Source organism: Aethina tumida, chromosome 2, assembly GCF_024364675.1.
Source record: "Aethina tumida isolate Nest 87 chromosome 2, icAetTumi1.1, whole genome shotgun sequence".
In the NCBI taxonomy this organism is placed as follows: Eukaryota; Metazoa; Arthropoda; class Insecta; order Coleoptera; family Nitidulidae; genus Aethina; species Aethina tumida.
Window position 1 is genome coordinate 3600116 of NC_065436.1, and position 19451 is coordinate 3619566.

Consider the following 19451-nt stretch of genomic DNA (forward strand, 5'->3'; position numbering starts at 1 on the left):
TATTAATATTAGGATAAAAACCTCCACCTACAATAGACAGTACTACCAACTAGAGTAAAATATGGATAAAATTTAGTGTAAGATATTTGGTGGTACCTCTAATGTCCGCAACTAACAAAAATATTTATATATACAGTGGTGGAAAAAGAGTGGTTTCTAATGAAAAACTTGAATGGACGTCTCAGTCTCCCGATGTAAGTCCTATTGAGCTCCTTTGGGAAGTACTAGATAGAACAAAAAACGTCAAAAGCAAACAGGAACTTCGCTATATCATATTTCTTTTTGTACGACAACAAATTAAATTAATTAATATTAAGATAAGGTTAAGGTCTCCACCTACAATAGACGGTACTAACAACCAGAGTAAAATATAGATAAAATTTAGTGTAAGATATTTGGTGGTACCACTAACGTCAGCAACTAACAAAAATATTTATATATACAGTGGTGGAAAAAGAGTGGTTTCTAATGAAAAACTTGAATGGACGTCTCAGTCTCCTAACCTCAGTCCTATTGAGCACCTTTGGGAAGTACTAGATAGAACAAAAAACCTCAAAAGCAAACGAGAACTTCACTTTATCGTATTTCTTCTTATACGACAATAAATTAAATTAATTAATATTAAGATAAAAATCTCCATCTACAATAGTGCAGTACTACCAACCAAAGTAAAATATGGATAAAATTTGGTGTAAGATATTTGGTGGTATCACTAATGTCAGAAACTAACAAAAATATTTATATATACAGTGGTGGAAAAAGAGTGGTTTCTAATGAAAAACTTGAATGGACGTCTCAGTCTCCCGATCTAAGTCCTATTGAGCACTTTTGGGAAGTACTAGATAGAACAAAAAACGTCAAAAGCAAACAGGAACTTCGCTATATCATATTTCTTTTTGTACGACAACAAATTAAATTAATTAATATTAAGATAAAAACCTCCACCTACAATAGACAGTACTACCAACCAGAGTAAAATATGGATAAAATTTGGTGGTACCACTAATGTCAGCAACTAACAATAATATTTATATATACAGTGGTGGAAAAAGAGTGGTTTCTAATGAAAAACTTGAATGGACGTCTCAGTCTCCCGATCTAAGTCATATTGAGCACCTTTGGGAAGTACTAGATAGAACAAAAAATGTCAAAAGCAAACAAGAACTTCATTATATCATATTTCTTTTTGTACGACAACAAATTAAATTAATTAATATTAAGATAAAAATCTTCACCTACAATAGACAGTACTACCAACCAGAGTAAAATTTGGTGTAAGATATTTGATGGTACCACTAATATCAGCAACTAACAAAAATATTTATATATACAGTGGTGGAAAAAGAGTGGTTTCTAATGAAAAACTTGAATGGACGTCTCAGTCTCTCGAACTCAGTCCTATTGAGCACCTTTGGGAAGTACTAGATAGAACAAAAAATGTCAAAAGCAAACAAGAACTTCATTATATCATATTTCTTTTTGTACAACAAATTAAATTAATTAATATTAAGATAAAAATCTGCACCTACAATAGTCAGTACTACCAATCAGAGTAACATATGGATAAAATTTGGTGTAAGATATTTGGTGGTACCACTAATGTCAGCAACTAACAAAAATACTTATATATACAGTAGTGGACAAAGAGTGGTTTCTAATGAGAAACTTGAATGGACGTCTCAGTCTCCCGATCTAAGTCCTATTGAGCAACTTTGGGAAGTACTAGATAGAACAAAAAACGTCAAAAGCAAACAAGAACTTCATCAAACAAATACAATTCATTTTCTATAATTAATTAATTAACAAAATTTATTTAATAATTTGAAGACACGAATATCATTAACTGAGTGGTATTCAAAAACAGCTCAGGCAATCAGCAAAATGGTTAATATTCACGATAACCAGCATGGTAAAATTATATTTGCCGTGCAATATTAATGCAGACAACATATGGCTTAGCAATTAAATGCTATACATATTAGTTTTATTCTTTTGTGCCCATAATAAAAGCCAAAGTAGAAAAAGAAACGCTTTGTATTTGAAATATGTATTTTTTCTTCCGTGGTATGTCAGTCCCCATCTTGTGAAAAGACGATTATTGTGCTGTTTTTAATTTACTTGTCCAATCAATTTATCAGCTCCCCATAATATGGTTTGTACGAATTCTATGGGATGCCATTATGCCATACTATATATACGATTCAATTTAGATGGACGCATTTGTCCGATAAAATTATGGTTGTTTAATTAGAGTCTACGTCACAGGAATTCCGCCAGTAAATTGGAATATGTGGATAGTAAATTCCTGCTCATTTCGGCCATCAACATAAAAAAGTAACAGATCAATTTGAATCGATAAAAATTAATTGTTTGGTCTCGATGCGTTGGTTTATATTTGGCATAAAGTTTGTGTAATGGTTGTCCACCATCGTGCCCACTCAACAACTCGAAGTTTTTGCAGGATTTTTACCTTGAGGTCGACCACCATGAATTCAAAGACTCACATAGTGGCAATAAATTTCTATTCGCCTTAACACCGGCCAGATTTCACTATCACAGATTCCACTGTCCGATAGCTACTCGTGTCAAGGGACATTTATGAATTAACTGTAAATAATACATTTAATAACATTAAACAGTTATGATTAAAAACATTAAATTTAAGTTTTAATGTTCAATAAATAATTTAAAATATTTATTTTGTAATAAATAACTTAATGTCGTTGCGAATTAATTAAGATTTTAATTCCCCTGCCCAAAATTTTAATTTTTTTTTAAGGATTTATTAATAATAATAAATGTTTAATAATAGTCACATTTTAAGAAAAGTCCAATTTACAAGCATGTCGTCATTTACAAGTGTTTTGGGAACATCAAGCCAAAAACCAGGTCTGGAAAATAATTTTTATTAATAATAATAATAATAATAATAATTTAATTGAAACAATTACCTCTTGGTCAGCTTCGTAAATGCAGTAGTTGAAGTTGTACGCCTTGTGACATGGGTCATTTCCAGCTAAAACAAATTCATTAATTAGTTTATTATTATTAACATTTAAGGGTTTTTACTTACTGACGTCTCGACATTGGTTAACTGCATTTACCATAATGTCCCTAAGTTCAGGTAGATCTTGGTCGAACAGCTCAAATTCGTTTATGATGAAGTTGTAATTAATTGTACCATCATCATCCATCTACAACAAAATTTAAAATACAGTTTTGCTGCATTAATTATTATTATTATAATAAAAACGTGGAGGAATTTAATTACTTTCTTGTTTAAGCTATGAATTTTTTTTTAATTAATTTCATTTATAACAAAATATTACTGTTTTAAAATAATTAATACATTTGTTTACGATATTAAATTTATTCTTTACTAATTATTCCTCGATAACAATTCTTGATTAAGATAAAATCTTGCTAAAGCAAAACTGTTAATACATTTTAATTTTTAGAAGCACCGTTATCTTACAGTTAATGGTTTTCAATTCACTGACGATTAATAAATATATATATAATTGTATTGTGATGAAACTACTGTAATTAAAAAAATTAAGATCAAGATGATTTTAAAAATTGTGTTATTTTGTATAAAAGATGTTTCATAGAATAATTAAAATATATAAAACAAATTAAAATTAGCCTCAATGTCAAATAGTTTTTGAGGTCAAAGTAGTAACAATAATTTGTTATATATTTTATACTAACCGTACATCAAAAATTGTAAAAAACATTACAAATTTGTTAAATAATAACATATTTTCTTCTAAAAATCGTCTCAATGTCAAATATTTTTTGTGGTCTTAAATATTTGACAAAGAAGTAACAATAATTTGTTATATATTTTTTAATGATTGATTTTACCAATTACAATACATTAGAAATTGTAAATAACATCAGAAATTTGTTAAATAATAAAATATTTTCTTTTAAAAATTGTCTCGATATTTTATAAATTTTGTTGTCGTCAAAAATTTGACAAATCAGTAACAATAATTAGTTATATATTTTTTAATGATTAATTTTACTAATTACAGTACATCAGAGATTGTAAATAACATAACAAATTGTTAAATAATAAAATATTTTCTTCAAAAAATTGTCTCGATATTATATAAATATTGTGGTCGTCAAAAATTTGACAAATCAGTAACAATAATTTGATATATATTTTTTAATGACTGATTTTACTAATTACAGTACATCAGAAATTGTAAATAACATCAAAAATTTGTTAAATAATAAAATATTTTCTTCTAAAAATTGTCTCGATGTTATATAAATTTTGTTGTCGTCAAAAATTTGACAAATAAGTAACAATAATTTGTTAAACGTTTTTTAATGATTGATTTTACTAATTACAGTACATCAGAAATTGTAAATAACATCAAAAATTTGTTAAATAATAAAATATTTTCTTCAAAAAATTGTCTCGACCTTATATAAATTTTGTTGTCGTCAAAAATTTGACAAATGAGTAACAATAATTTGTTAAACGTTTTTTAATGATTGATTTTACTAATTACAGTACATCAGAAATTGTAAATAACATCAAAAATTTGTTAAATAATAAAATATTTTCTTCAAAAAATTGTCTCGACCTTATATAAATTTTGTTGTCGTCAAAAATTTAACAAATTAGTAACAATAATTTGTTATACGTTTTTTAATGATTGATTTTACTAATTACAGTACATCAGAAATTGTAAATAACATCAAAAATTTGTTAAAAAATAAAATATTTTCTTCAAAAAATTGTCTGGATGTTATATAAATTTTGTTGTCGTCAAAAATTTGACAAATGAGTAACAATAATTTGTTAAACATTTTTTAATGATTGATTTTACTAATTACAGTACATCAGAAAATATTTTCTTCAAAAAATTGTCTCGACCTTATATAAATTTTGTTGTCGTCAAAAATTTAACAAATTAGTAACAATAATTTGTTATACGTTTTTTAATGATTGATTTTACTAATTACAGTACATCAGAAATTGTAAATAACATCAAAAATTTGTTAAAAAATAAACTATTTTCTTCAAAAAATTGTCTGGATGTTATATAAATTTTGTTGTCGTCAAAAATTTGACAAATGAGTAACAATAATTTGTTAAACATTTTTTAATGATTGATTTTACTAATTACAGTACATCAGAAATTGTAAATAACATCAAAAATTTGTTAAATAACAAAATATTTTCTTCAAAAAATTGTCTCGATGTTATATAAATTTTGTTGTCAAAAATTTGACAAATGAGTAACAATAATTTGTTATATATTTTTTAATCAACATTTTACTAATTACGTACATCAGAAATTGTAAATAATAACAGAAATTTGTTAAATAAAGCAGTAACAATAATTTGTTATATATATTTCTTTCAATGGTTGTCTATAAGTTACCATTAAAAGTTACCAGGTTGCCAAATAATAAAGTACTTTGTTCTAAAAATTATATATAGTTTAAATAATTTTTATGGACATCAAATATTTAACCAGAATCTCAGTTGTAAGACGAACCATTAAAAGTAAGTAATAAAATTTCAAATAATTTATTGCCTTAAATGTATTAAAATTTGTAGGAATAATTTATGAGTGAATAAATTTTTGTTTTCACTGAGATATTCATTAAAAATTTATGGTTTTCGTTTAATCAAAGATTAGATAGTCGAGCCATAAAAATGGTATACATCTGAAGCCGCAACCATTTTACTTTTTTTCTATTAATCGTACGGTTAAATAAAGTTCCGTTCGGGATTATATTACGGTAATAAGAATATTTAGTGACATTTATGAACCGAAAAAATGTTATTAATATGCGTGACATATAGTCGGGTGTTTGGTTTAGCTGTGGATCACCATTTTTGTAGTACTCACCCATCTGGATTCCACCATTAGGCACTTCATGTAACACTGAAACAAAAACACATTTTTACAATTAATATCCCATATTTTGAGTTCTCCACACTCTCAAGAATGTGGCAGATTTGGTCTATTGGCTTAAGGTCTGGACTGCGACCTGGCCAGGCCATAATTAATCCGTTTGGACACTTTTTAAAAGTCTTAAAGTAGTACTTAATTAGAAAAGTTTACTTACAAAATTATGGATGGTACTTTAAGATCTTGGAACAGTGTATTTTTGAGTACTTACGCTCATATCTGGAGTGTTTGTCTTGACATCATATTGACTGTGCAATTCTGTAATTAATTAATGAATTTAAATTAAAGTTTTATGACAACAGTTGGTACCTTCACCTTCGGATTTTCCGGTGGACGCCAAACATTTGACGTGGAGGGTGTTGATGTAATCTAGAAGTTCCGGTGGCAATTCAATCTATAATTAATTTAGTTACTTTGATTTGATTTTAATGATCAAGGTTAAAAATACATAACTGTGTTCAGTACGACTTTAAATATGATTATAAATCATGTTTTAACTAGTTAACTTTAATTTTAAACTAAATTTAATTAAAATATGATTAAAGGAATAAATGAAAAACTTCTGTAAATAAATTGTATATTAATTAAACCAAATACATTTTGATTTAGTTAAGTATTAGACTGAATTGATCATCGATTTAAGGTAATTGCAATTTTCATTGGTCTATCACTCATTATGAAAACTGAAATGGACATGAATAAAATTACCTGAAAATACAATTAATAAGTTTAAAATCACTTAAATTTGTTGAAAAATAAACAGTGTCATTATAATCACACCATTTATTGATTTGTAACAATTAATCAACTAAAAATAGACTTACTGTAGCAGTTGCCAAAGCCAAACATGCGGCGAAGAAGCAGTACCACCTGAACGAAATAGTCTTCATTTTGACTGACGATCTTCCTGTATCATATGACTTTATACGACATAAATTTAATTGTATATTATACCCACGGTAATTCGAGTGGTTTCTAATTACATGTTGACGTCGGTTAATTTGTAGTTTCAATTAGTATTTTTATTTTGATAAGTACCCCGCATACTTTGATTGTTTGTAATTAAACATCGAACATATTGATTTCTTTAAAATATTTTTATTATGTGCCTGCCAAGAAAAAATTCTAATTAGCAATTAGCCAGACTTATACTCGGTTGAAAAAGGTTTGCTCGTAAATTTTTCTCGCGGCACCATTAAAAAGTGTGGTATTTCGTAAGACTGATAAAGAATCGTGGTAAAAAGCAAATACATAATTCGTCACATACTTCTAAAGTATAATTAATTATTAACTGCGAAATTACTAAATGGTGTTGCAGCACATAAATAATGCTAAGAAAACCTGTCAACGAACTTGTTCACGTGAATGAATATTAGTTTTTTTATTATTATTTATTGGTTTGGTCGTACATCCTTTTATGGATTACTATTTTTGCGATAATCCACTGAAACATGAGCTTATACGTTTATAATTAAGTATATAAACATGTTTAACGGTTTCAGAATTTTGACATTTCAGCTAATGCTGAAACTGACGTGTCAATTAATTCATTCTGTTTGTGAAAGCGACACCGACGATCCACAAATTAATCACGATGTACAAGTTTTGTCGATTTGAAAAATGTGTAGCAACAATTAATTATTTGCATTTAAATATTAATGGCTTTGAACTATAAAACTTTGCACTTAATATTTGAATATTTAAGATATATCAGAGCTTTTTTATGTTTTAAAATGTTTATTTATATAAATTAAATAAATATATATGTTAATTGTTAAATTTTACTGTTTTAGTTTTAAGAATTATTACAAATAATTAATGATATAACAAATACAACTAATTTTTTACTTGATATTTTATTTGGCACGTTTTACAAAAAAATAATTTTTATTATAATAATCTATTTCTAGTGCTTTAAAATGTTTATTTATATTAAGTGAATAAATATATATGTTAATTGTTAAAGTTTACTGTTTTAGTTTTAAAAATGTTTACAAATAATTAATAATGTAACAATCGCAACTAATTTTTTATATCATACTTTAACTGACTCTGTTTTATAAAGAAACAATTTTTATTTAAAATTATTTATTTTATTTGAACATAAAAATGTAATTAATTAAAAATATTTCATGCTTTAAACTGTTTATTTATATAAATTATATAAATATATATGTTAGTTGTTAAAGTTTACAGTTCTAGTTTTAAAAATTGTTACAAATAATTAATAATGTAACAATTACAACTATTTTTCTACTAATTTTTTTATATTATTATTAAAAATATTTTATAATCCAGAATAGTTTAAGTGAGTTTAAGGACACTTTTGACAAAATATAAATACAAAAAAAAAATACATTCAATATTATAATATATTTTGTCATACCAAAATATAGTAATAACTAACAAAAGAAGTGTTTATATAATATTTATTCATAATTAATTTAATACCTATTTATATTTTGATTTATATTTATATATTCTTCAAAAATGTCTGATTAAATCAAGTAATGTTACTATAATTTTTGATATATAAAGTCATATCAAAATTTAATAGTAATTAATAAAAAATTGTTATTATTTTCTTACTTAAAAATGCTTTTAATAATGGGTAAACATTTTTTAATTAATTAATACAATTGTTCATACTTTACTGCTTTTTTAATATTTTTTTTTATTTAGTTAAAAATCTCAAAGATTGATCTTAAATTAAATAAAATATGTCTTTTACAATGAATTTTTGTTAAAAAATTAATGAAAAATTAATAATTTTTATTATATTTTATAATTTTGATGTATAGTGGTGTACAAAAATATGGAATATTTTATTATGTAATTAACTAAAAATGTTTTATAATTTAATGAAAACAAATCAATTAACTTAACTTGCATATAAATTTGTAGACATGTAAATGTAATAATTTGTATTTTATTTTGTAATTACGATATACAGTGGTGGAAAAAAGTATGGAATATTTTATTCCGTAATTAACAAAAAATGTTTTATAATTTAATGAAAAAAAATCAATTAACTTGCATATAAATTTGTAGACATATATATTTAATATTATATTATATTATATTATACCAAAATATAGTAATAAATAACAAAAAATGTGTTTAAATAATACTCAAAATTAATTTAATTAATTTAATGCCTAACTAGGGCAAATAATTTTACTATAACTTTTGACAAAATATAAAGTACATGTTTTATAAAAATTACATCCAATATAATATTATATTATGTCATATCAAAATATAATAACAATTAACAAAAAAAAGTGTTAATTATCAAAATCAATATAAATCATTTCTATATTTACATAAAATATAAGTTGCTAATATTTAAAAATGTTAATAATTAATAATAGATACACATTTTTTAATTAATTAATACTATTGTTTATTCTTTACTGCTTTTGTAACACTTTTTATATCTTGTTAAAAGACTCAAAACAACAATTGATCTTAAATTAAATAATATATATCTTTTACAAACAATTTTATTAAACATTTAATGAAAAAAATAATGATTTTTGTTATATTTTATAATTTTGATATATAGTGGTGGAAAAAATATGGAATATTTGTAATACTTTTTTTATTTTGTTAAATATCTCAAAAACCCAATTGGTCTTAAATTAAATAATAACATATATGAATTTTACATTCAATTTTATTAAATAATTAATGAAAAATTAATAATTTTTAATATATTTTATAATTTTGATATACAGTGGTGGAAAAAAGTATGGAATATTTTATAATAATTTAATTAATTTAATATCTATTTATATTTTTATATTCTTCAAAAATGCCTGAATAAGTCAAGTACATAATTTATAAAAAATATATTCAATATGATATTATATTATGTCATGTCAAAATATAATAATAATTAATAAAAAAAGTGTTTTAGTAATAACCAAAATCCTTTTTATACTTATAGAAATTACAACTTGCTATTATTTTCTTACTTATACATGCTTTTAATAATGGGTAAACATTTTTTAATTAATTAATACTATAATTTATTCTTTGCTGCTTTTTGTAATACTTTTTTATTTTGTTAAAAGTCTCAAAAAGGCAATTGGTCTTAAATTAAATAATATATGTCTTTTAAATCAATTTTATTAAATAATTAACAAAAAATTAATAATTTTTATTATATTTTTTAATTTTGATATACAGTAATGGAAAAAAAGCATGGAATATTTTATTATGCTATTAACTAAAAATGTTTTATAATTCAATGAAAACAAATCAATTAACTATTCAAAAATCCAAGAATAAGTTGGAGTGATTTTAAAGAAAATACATGTTTTTAAAAAATACATTCAATTATATATTATATAATTTATAAACTTGATGGACAAAAATATGGAATATTTTTAAACATTGGATTTTTATTCCCTGGGATTTTTTATATCTATGTTTAATGTTGTTAAACAAATTTACTGATTTGTATGTACTGTCCTGGATACTAGTATTACTGCTCATCGTTTTTTTTTAGGTCTATTTATCGAATACTTTTTTTGACTTGGAAAAAAGGATGGAATATTATTTTATTTGTGGTCAGTTGTACTTACGCCATAAAATATTAAAATATTTGAGTTGTTATTAATTTTTTATGAATATTAATAAGTTTAAAATTGAAAAAAATCAGCTAATTTTTAAAATTTTGTGTGAATAGTGAAAAGTAATAGACTGAAAGTGACCAACTAAAAAAGGAGCAGACAGATCAGATAAGCACCACCCATAGTCACAACCATTGACAGTTGTGCTGAGCGAAGCGCACCATTAAAAAAAAAAGGCAGCAATTAATGGCAGTGGTAAACACAACAACTTTAAATATTTAACAAGTCTCACTAAAAACAATAGTAATTGACGCTAATTAACGCTTGGCACGATTAAGCCATAAAATTAAACCGGCATCCAAGTTTGACTGTAATGCTGAATTGGCATTCTATAAGCGGGTATCAGCTCGCCTAATGTGCAATAAAACAATTAAATAATGTCTTCAGTTGGTAGAAAAACATGGACGATTTCAATACACCAACTCCAGAAGCACCGTCCATAACCCGACTCGAGAGGGCTTCATTGGCTGTTAAGCTAATAGAAAATTTATTTTCGCAATGCACAGTGCACATTTAATGGGTCGCTTTCATTTTTATGCGTCAGCGACGCAACCAAAAAAATAATTTATATACTGATTTCCAACAGTCGATGGTCGTTCAGGAGATGCCTGCCGGAACACATGTCAGCCACAGGAGTGGAGATAAATTACCTGCACGTACCCCCTGAATAGTCCTGTACGTTGCACGTTTGTTTAAATCAATGAAATTCACCAACAGAACAACATTACTTTACGTGGTAATGCTCATTCATAACATCCAATCACACATTATTAACGTATTAACATTATGAATGAAACGACAATCATTTAATTGTAAACTTGTCAACTACCATCTTCAACTAATTATGGTGGATATTAATAACATACTACAGCTTGAAGAGGAAACTGGAAATTGGTCTGAGCGAGCCACTTCATTTGTCCAAGTTGCTTAATTATTGTGTAAAACGAGTGAGCAAAATTATAACTCCATTAATTGAGCAAATACAAGAACGGCAATAACAAGCTTTAAGACACTTGGCTCGTTTAAGACCGTACGTGATTTATTTATTTCTATTTTCACATTTTTTAATACGTAATTGTGCATTTATACTAATGACTATTCTAATTAATTTTTATCTGTAAAATAAGATGAGACTAAAGGTAATTTACATTCATTAGTTATGTTAATAAAATTTAATGTTGAAATGATAAGATCCAATCGTTTAGCCACAACTATACACTTTGATTTGTAAATTAATGTTTTATTTTTTTACTCTTTATAATAAATATATATAGATAAATAAATATTATAAGTATTAAAATTTATTGACCCTTTATGTTGTAATTAACCCGATAGGTTTAATGAGTAATTCAATTAGCATTCAAACTCGTAATTAATAAAACAGATTTCTTGGTTATTAACGTAATAAAGATTTATTTACTATGTTTTCACTTACTGCTTATAAAATATTTTAATTTTGTATTAACATAATTACATGTAATAACTTTTGCTTAGTGTGTGGCTAGTTATTTTCAAATTAATGATGAATTATGAAAATGTTTCTTGTTGAGTCGTTTATTTTACTTGAATATTTAATATTTCATTTCATAAAAAACATGAAAAAAGTTAATTTATAATGATAATTAATATAAAAAAAAATAAAAGATGAATTTACCAACTTTAATTAATTAATTTAAATTAAATTTTGTTAGTTTTAAAATAAGTTTAAAGCAAAAGTTAGGTTAGGTTAAGTCTGAGTAGATTAGGTTAGATTATATTAGATCAAGTTGGTTATGTTTATTGTTGTGATGTATAAAAAAATTAAAAATATATATTTATTAAGAGTGAAGTATAAAGATATAAAATATAAATCTACCAATTTTAATTAAATAATTTAATTTTAATTGTTGTTAGTTGAAAATCTCTTAAATAAAATTAAGTTAGAGTAGGTTAAGTTAACTTAGAAAAAGTTGGGTTAGGTTAAACTTGAGTAGATTAGGTTAGATTAAATTAAAATAGGTTATGTCAGATAAAATCAGATTAGGTTATATTTATTGTTGTAATGTATAATATATAATAAAAATATATATTTATTTTCAGTGATAAATATAAAAATATATTTTTATTATATATTATACATTACAACAATAAATATAACCAATTTTAATTAAATAATTTAATTTTAATTGTTGTTAGTTGAAAATCTCTTAAATAAAATTAAGTTAGAGTAGGTTAAGTTAACTTAGAAAAAGTTGGGTTAGGTTAAACTTGAGTAGATTAGGTTAGATTAAATTAAAATAGGTTATGTCAGATAAAATCAGATTAGGTTATATTTATTGTTGTAATGTATAATATATAATAAAAATATATATTTATTTTCAGTGATAAATATAAAAATATAAATCTACCAATTTTAATTAAATAATTTAATTTTAATTGTTGTTAGTTGAAAATCTCTTAAATAAAGTTTAGTTGGGATGGGTTAAGTTAGGTTAGGTTAAACTAGATTAAGTTAGATTAAATTAAATTAGGTTATGTTTACTACTGTGATGTGTAATAAAAACAATAACATATACTTATTAACAACGATAAATATAAATCTACCAATTCTAATTAATTAATTTTTGTTAATTGTAAATCTTATAAATAAAGTTGAGTTAGAGTAGGTTAAATTAACTTAGAAAAAGTTACATTAGGTTAGTTTAAGTTAAAGTTATATTTGGTTAGATTAAATTAAAATAGGTTATGTCAAATAAAATTAGATTAGGTTATGTTTATTGTAGTCATATATATATATAATATATGTGTTATTTTTATTGTAGAAATATAGTATAATAATATAATATAATAAAATTATATATTTTTTTCCAATAATAAGTATAAATATATAAATTATAAATCTACTAATTCTAATTAAGTAATTTATTTTTAATTTATGTTAGTTAAAAATCTTTTAAATATCGTTAAGTTACGATAGGTTAAGTTAACTTAGAAAAAGTTAGGTTAGGTTAAACTTGATTAGATTAGGTTATATTAAATTAAATTAGATTATGTGAGATCAAATCAAAATAATGATCAAAATTTGATAACATCAAATATAAATATATAAAATATAAAACTACCAATTTTAATTTAAGATAGATTAGATTGAGTTGGCTAGTTAGCTAATTAGTTAGGTTAGGTTAGGTTAACCCTGACTAGAAGAGGTTATGTTTATTGTTGTAATGTATAATAAAAAGACCCAAAGGTATGTATTTAATAAAAATGATAAGCTATTAAAAGTTAATTTAATTTTAATATTTGTTCGTCAATAATTAAGGTAGGTTAGGTTAAGTTAGCTTACAAAACTATTAATAATTAATTTAATTATAATATTTGTTAGTAAAAAACCTTCGAAATACAGATATTTTAGGTTAGGTTAAGTTAAACATGTTTAGATTAGGTTTAAAGACACAAATATATTTATTAACAGTGATAAGTATTAGTTGGATAAAATTTAGGTTGTGTTAACTTACAAAAGGCTAATTTAGGTTAAACCTTAGAATAGGTTAGATGAAATTAGATTAGTTTATGTCAGATCAAATCAGATTGTTGAAGTTCATGACCAAACTAAAAAAACAATTACTATTTGTTGTAGATTTCTATTTATTAGATTATTTTTATTAACTCCTTCATTAGATTCTAAAACTGTTTTTAATCGTGATATTGATTATTCGACAACACAAGTTAAAAATACTCTTTTACAGTTAAAATCTAATTATGTACGAAGGGTTATTGCTTCGCCTTCAAATAATATAAATATTATAAAGCACTCCATTCCACTAGCAAAGAATTTTTTCTAAATCATATTTCGATATTGTAAACAAGAGTCCAACACCCATTGTCGGCAAATATATAAAGTCTTTGTGGCGTGTGGTTTTGCGTCTGCCGCAAAGCGATAATTTCAGCATTCTAAACGCATATTTTAGGATATATCATTTAAGACTTGACCATCAATAGTGCCGGTAGTATGCTACCTGTGGTTCTTCATTCAACATGACCAAAGGCTTGCGGCCTGGCGGCACGTAAGTTTTGAATTCGAATTGTAACGTGTTCTGATCACAAATATTCACTGGTATTTTAATATAAATTACTAAATCAGCATGTCCAATTTATGGTTTGTTCAGCAGGGGCGTAACATTTTTATTCTAGCCAATTAGAATTATTAAAACTTACTAAAATCATTTTATATATTAGATTAGTTTTCGTACTATTGGAGCCTTTAATACAACCTTTGGAAGGTGATTTATTTTTGAGCCAAGCACTGAAACATTCCACATGGAATTAGCCTCATCTACACCACTGACAATTCTTAAGTTACATAACTCATTTGACCAAAATCGAAAGCACGAGCTCTTTGTGTGCTCACACCGAATCCACGACAATTTAACCGGTCACAGTTAGAGCCATTCAACAATGAGATCACATTAAATCTGTAACGAAATATAACCCAATGAGTTTTGTTACCTTTTCACTTGATGTGATTGCTCGCCCCTTGAAACTACTGTATGGGGCTCAGTTGTTTTGTGTTCTTAACAGATTATGTCAATTTGTATTCTGCAAATCACATTTCTTTTATTGGAAGGTTTTTCGGGCATTGTTGATGGTGGCTGGGTGTGTTCATTGGAGCTAAATTAAATCGTGATTAATTTCTTTTCTTATTTGATTGATAGAAATCGAGATTTTTAAATATTTTATGATTACTAAGGATAAAATACAAAGAAAAAGATACCATAGAATCAAAATTCAAAGGATCATAAAATATATCATCACTGTAATTAATAAAAATAAATTAATAAACAAATTTTATTTAGAAGATTTTCTATTAATAAAAATTAAAATTAAATTAGTAGTTTTATATTTTATATCTTTATATTTATCACTGTTAATAAATCAGTATCAATGACAAAATCAATTTTAGAACTTAATGAAGAAGTTCCAAAGTATTTATTGCCTATAAAGTTTTAAGGTTTCAATAAAGTTATATCCAAAAATTGATAGCACATATTTTTGGTTTGATTTTAACTGTAAAGAAGTACTTTTTGACTTGTTTTGTCGAAGAATCAATATCACAATCAAAAACAGTTTTAGAATCTAATGAAGAAGTTCCAAAATATTTATTACCTATAAAGTTTTAAGGTTTCAATAAAGTTACATACAAAAATTGATAACATATATGTTTGGTTTGATTTTAACTGTAAAGGAGTACTTTTTGACTTATTTTGTAGAAGAATCAATTTCACGATCCAAAACAGTTTTAGAATCTAATGAGGAAGTTCCAAAGTATTTATTGCCTATAAAGTTTAAGGTTTCAATAAAGTTACATCCAAAAATTGATGGCAGATATGTTTGGTTTGATTTTAACTGTAAAGGAGTACTTTTTGACTTGTTTTGTCCTAGAATCAGTATCACAATCAAAAACAGTTTTAGGATCTAATGAGGAAGTTCCAAAGTATTTATTGCCTATAAAGTTTTAAGATTTCAATAAAGTTACATCCAAAAATTGATGGCAGATATATTTGGTTTGATTTTAACTGTAAAAGAGTACTTTTAGACTTGTTTTGTCGAAGAATCAATATCACAATCAAAAATAGTTTTAAAATCTAATGAGGAAGTTCCAAGGTATTTATTGCCTATAAAGTTTTAAGGTTTCAATAAAGTTACATCCAAAAATTGATGGCAGATATGTTTGGTTTGATTTTAACTGTAAAGGAGTACTTTTTGACTTGTTTTGTCGACGAATCAATATCACAATCAAAAAAAGTTTTAGAATCTAATGAGGAAGTTCCAAAGTATTTATTGCCTAAAATTTTTAAGGTTTCAATAAAGTTACATCCAAAAGTTGATAGCAAATATGTTTGATTTGATTTTAACTGTAAAGTAGTACTTTTTGACTTGTTTTATCGACGAATCAATATCACAATCAAAAACAGTTTTAGAATCTAATGAGGAAGTTCCAAAGTATTTATTGTCTATAAAGTTTTAAAGTTTCAGTAAAGTTACATTCAAAAATTGATAACATATATGTTTGGTTTGATTTTAACTGTAAAGGAGTACTTTTTGACTTGTTTTGTCGAAGAATCAATATCACAATCAAAAACAGTTTTAGAACCTAATGAGGGAGTTCCAAAGTATTTATTGCCTATAAAGTTTTAAGGTTTCAATAAAGTTACATCCAAAAATTGATAACATATATGTTTGGTTTGATTTTAACTGTAAAGGAGAACTTTTAGACTTGTTTTGTTGAAGAATCAATATCACAATCAAAAACAGTTTTAGAATCTAATGAGAAAGTTTCAAAGTATTTATTGCCTATAAAGTTTTAAGGTTTCAATAAAGTTACATCCAAAAATTGATAACATATATGTTTGGTTTGATTTTAACTGTAAAGGAGAACTTTTAGACTTCTTTTGTTGAAGAATCAATATCACAATCAAAAACAGTTTTAGAATCTAATGAGAAAGTTCCAAAGTATTTATTGCCTATACAGTTTTAAGGTTTCAACAATGTTACATACAAAAATTGATGGCAGACATGTTTGGTTTGATTTTAACTGTAAAAGAGTATTTTTTTACTTGTGTTGTGGAAGAATCAATATCACGATTAAAAACAGTTTTAGAATCTAATGAAGAAATTCCAAAGTATTTATTGCCAATAAAGTTTTAAGGTTTCCATATTGTTACACCCTAAAAATTGATGGCAAACATGTGTGCTTTTATTTTAACTATAAAAGAGTAACTTTTTACTTGTTTTGTCGTAGAATCAATATCACAATCAAACACAGTTTTAGAATCTAATGAGGAAGTTCTCAACTATTTATTGCCTATAAAGTTTTAAGGTTTCAATAATGTTGCATCCAAAAATTGATGGCAGACATATTTGGTCATATTGCTATTTTATTACCAAAATAATTATAATAAATTTAAAGACCACATCATATGGTCCTCTCAAAACGGCAATAATCATAAATCGCAAACGAAAAATTAAAACTTGAAGACCATCAGCTCATCTGATTCACCTCAACTATTGAACCATAAACAAAATAACAGCAATAAAAGTCATTATATATCAATTTTCATATCAATTTGCCACCCCTCGAAAAAAACACGAGGTTAACAAAAAAAAAATCAAACAGCTTATTAACCTTTTGCCCATTTCGAATGGGGTTACATCGTTACTGGTTGAGCCATATGTTGTTCTGTTCCGTAACGATTCGGGCACACGCCAGTTCATCCCTAATTAGGGTTCTGCATTACAAATGGGTGTCTTTATTGTTTTTATTTGTAAGGAGAGCCACGTTCGTGTTATTTAATGCATCGACGACTTGATTAATGGTATCATCGGCTTCGGATACAAAAAACAACGCCCATTATCTTCTTTCAGGTACACTTTATGTAAATATTTTGGTGTCAAGATGTAACGTACTTTTGTCCCTTCTTTTATTTGCTTATTGACGTAAACAGTACTAATATTATTAGTTTTAATAGGCGTTAATTCAGAAAGAGGTTCGTGTAATGAACGTAAATAATTATAAGGTGTTTAAGGATAATTTATGGGAAGAAGAGCAACAAAATCTCGCTGATCCAATCAGCAACGAATTAACTTCCAGTGCAATTTAAATCAATTACCGTCACGGACTGTCCGTAATATCTCGATTACAAAAACAAATAACTCGAACCGGATAATAAGCGGTGTTGATTAAGTAAATGACGCAAAATGTTAATATCTCACATTATACGCCTTATTAATCCTAAAAGCGTAACAAAACATTTCGAACGCATACAATTCCATGCATAGATGCTTTTACAGATCGGCGATGTTCAAGTGCATTTTCTCTTGGGAGTCGCTTAGGGAAATTGACTGTACTTACTGTTGAACACCATGTTTTGTACATACTTAAACGGAGCCTTTGTAAACGGCAAACACAGTTTGCCAACTTTGTCCGTGTGCTTTAAGAATTGTTTGAGTTTTACAAAAAATATAATATGCCTGTATTATCTACTGGTTGTAATAAATCATCAAAGTTAAGAGAGATAATCAATGTTTGCTTCTGAGAGCTCCCTCCATCTTTGAGGATTTATAACAAATAGATGTAGAAATATTAAAGAAAAATATTTAAATGATGTTTGCTTCTGAGAACTCCTCTGCAGATAACTGAAATCTTCTTAATTTGGAAATGATGAACAACTGAGAGAAGACAATACTGATTATCTCTTTAATCTTCGAAAATTTATTACAAATAGATATATAATAATTATAGTAAAATATTCAAATAATATTTGCTTCTGAGAGCTCTTCTGTAGATAACTGAAATCTTCTTAATTTAGAGATGATGATCAACTCAACAAAGACAATATTGATTAACCCCTTCATCTTTGAGGATTCATTACAAATAGATGTAGAAATATTAAAGAAACATATTTAAATGATGTTTGCTTCTGAGTGCTCTTCTGCAAATAACTGAAATCTTCTTAATTTGGAAATGATGAACAACTGACAGAAAACAATACTGATTATCCCTTTAATCTTCGAAAATTTATTACAAATAGATATAGAATAATTATAGAAAAATATTTAAATAATATTTGCTTCTGAGAGCTCTTCTGTAGATAACTGAAATCTTCTTAATTTGGAGATGATGATCAACTCACTTAAGACAATATTGATTAACCCCTTCATCTTTGAGGATTCATTACAAATTGATGTAGAAATATTAAAGAAAATTATTTAAATGATGTTTGCTTCTGAGAGCTCCTCTGCAGATAACTGAAATCTTCTTAATTTGGAAATGATGAACAACTGATAGAAGACAATACTGATTATCCCTTTCATCGTCGAAAATTTATTA

At 25.5% G+C, this 19451-nt stretch overlaps 1 protein-coding gene across 1 annotated transcript; it reads right to left on the reverse strand.

The window, feature by feature from the left end:
• Positions 1 to 2647: 2647 nt before the first annotated feature.
• On the reverse strand, positions 2648 to 6847 carry LOC109604920 (pheromone-binding protein-related protein 6). Its single transcript, XM_020021475.2, has 7 exons — positions 6770 to 6847; positions 6261 to 6339; positions 6157 to 6203; positions 5883 to 5918; positions 3074 to 3194; positions 2952 to 3016; positions 2648 to 2891 (listed from the first exon to the last, which is right to left on the reverse strand). The coding sequence occupies exons 1-7, from the start codon at positions 6833 to 6835 to the stop codon at positions 2874 to 2876; spliced, it is 432 nt and encodes a 143-aa protein (XP_019877034.2). The 5' UTR covers positions 6836 to 6847; the 3' UTR covers positions 2648 to 2873.
• Between the last annotated feature and the right edge of the window lie 12604 nt (positions 6848 to 19451).

Bases quoted from the DNA above. Each gene is read 5' to 3' on its own strand.
- LOC109604920 (XM_020021475.2), bottom strand. From the start codon at position 6,835: ATGAAGACTATTTCGTTCAGGTGGTACTGCTTCTTCGCCGCATGTTTG. The intron at 6,340-6,769 runs GTAAGTCTATTT...AATTAATTATAG, and splicing joins TGGCTTTGGCAACTGCTACA to ATTGAATTGCCACCGGAACT. The intron at 5,919-6,156 runs GTAAGTACTCAA...TTTTTGTTTCAG, and splicing joins CAAACACTCCAGATATGAGC to TGTTACATGAAGTGCCTAAT.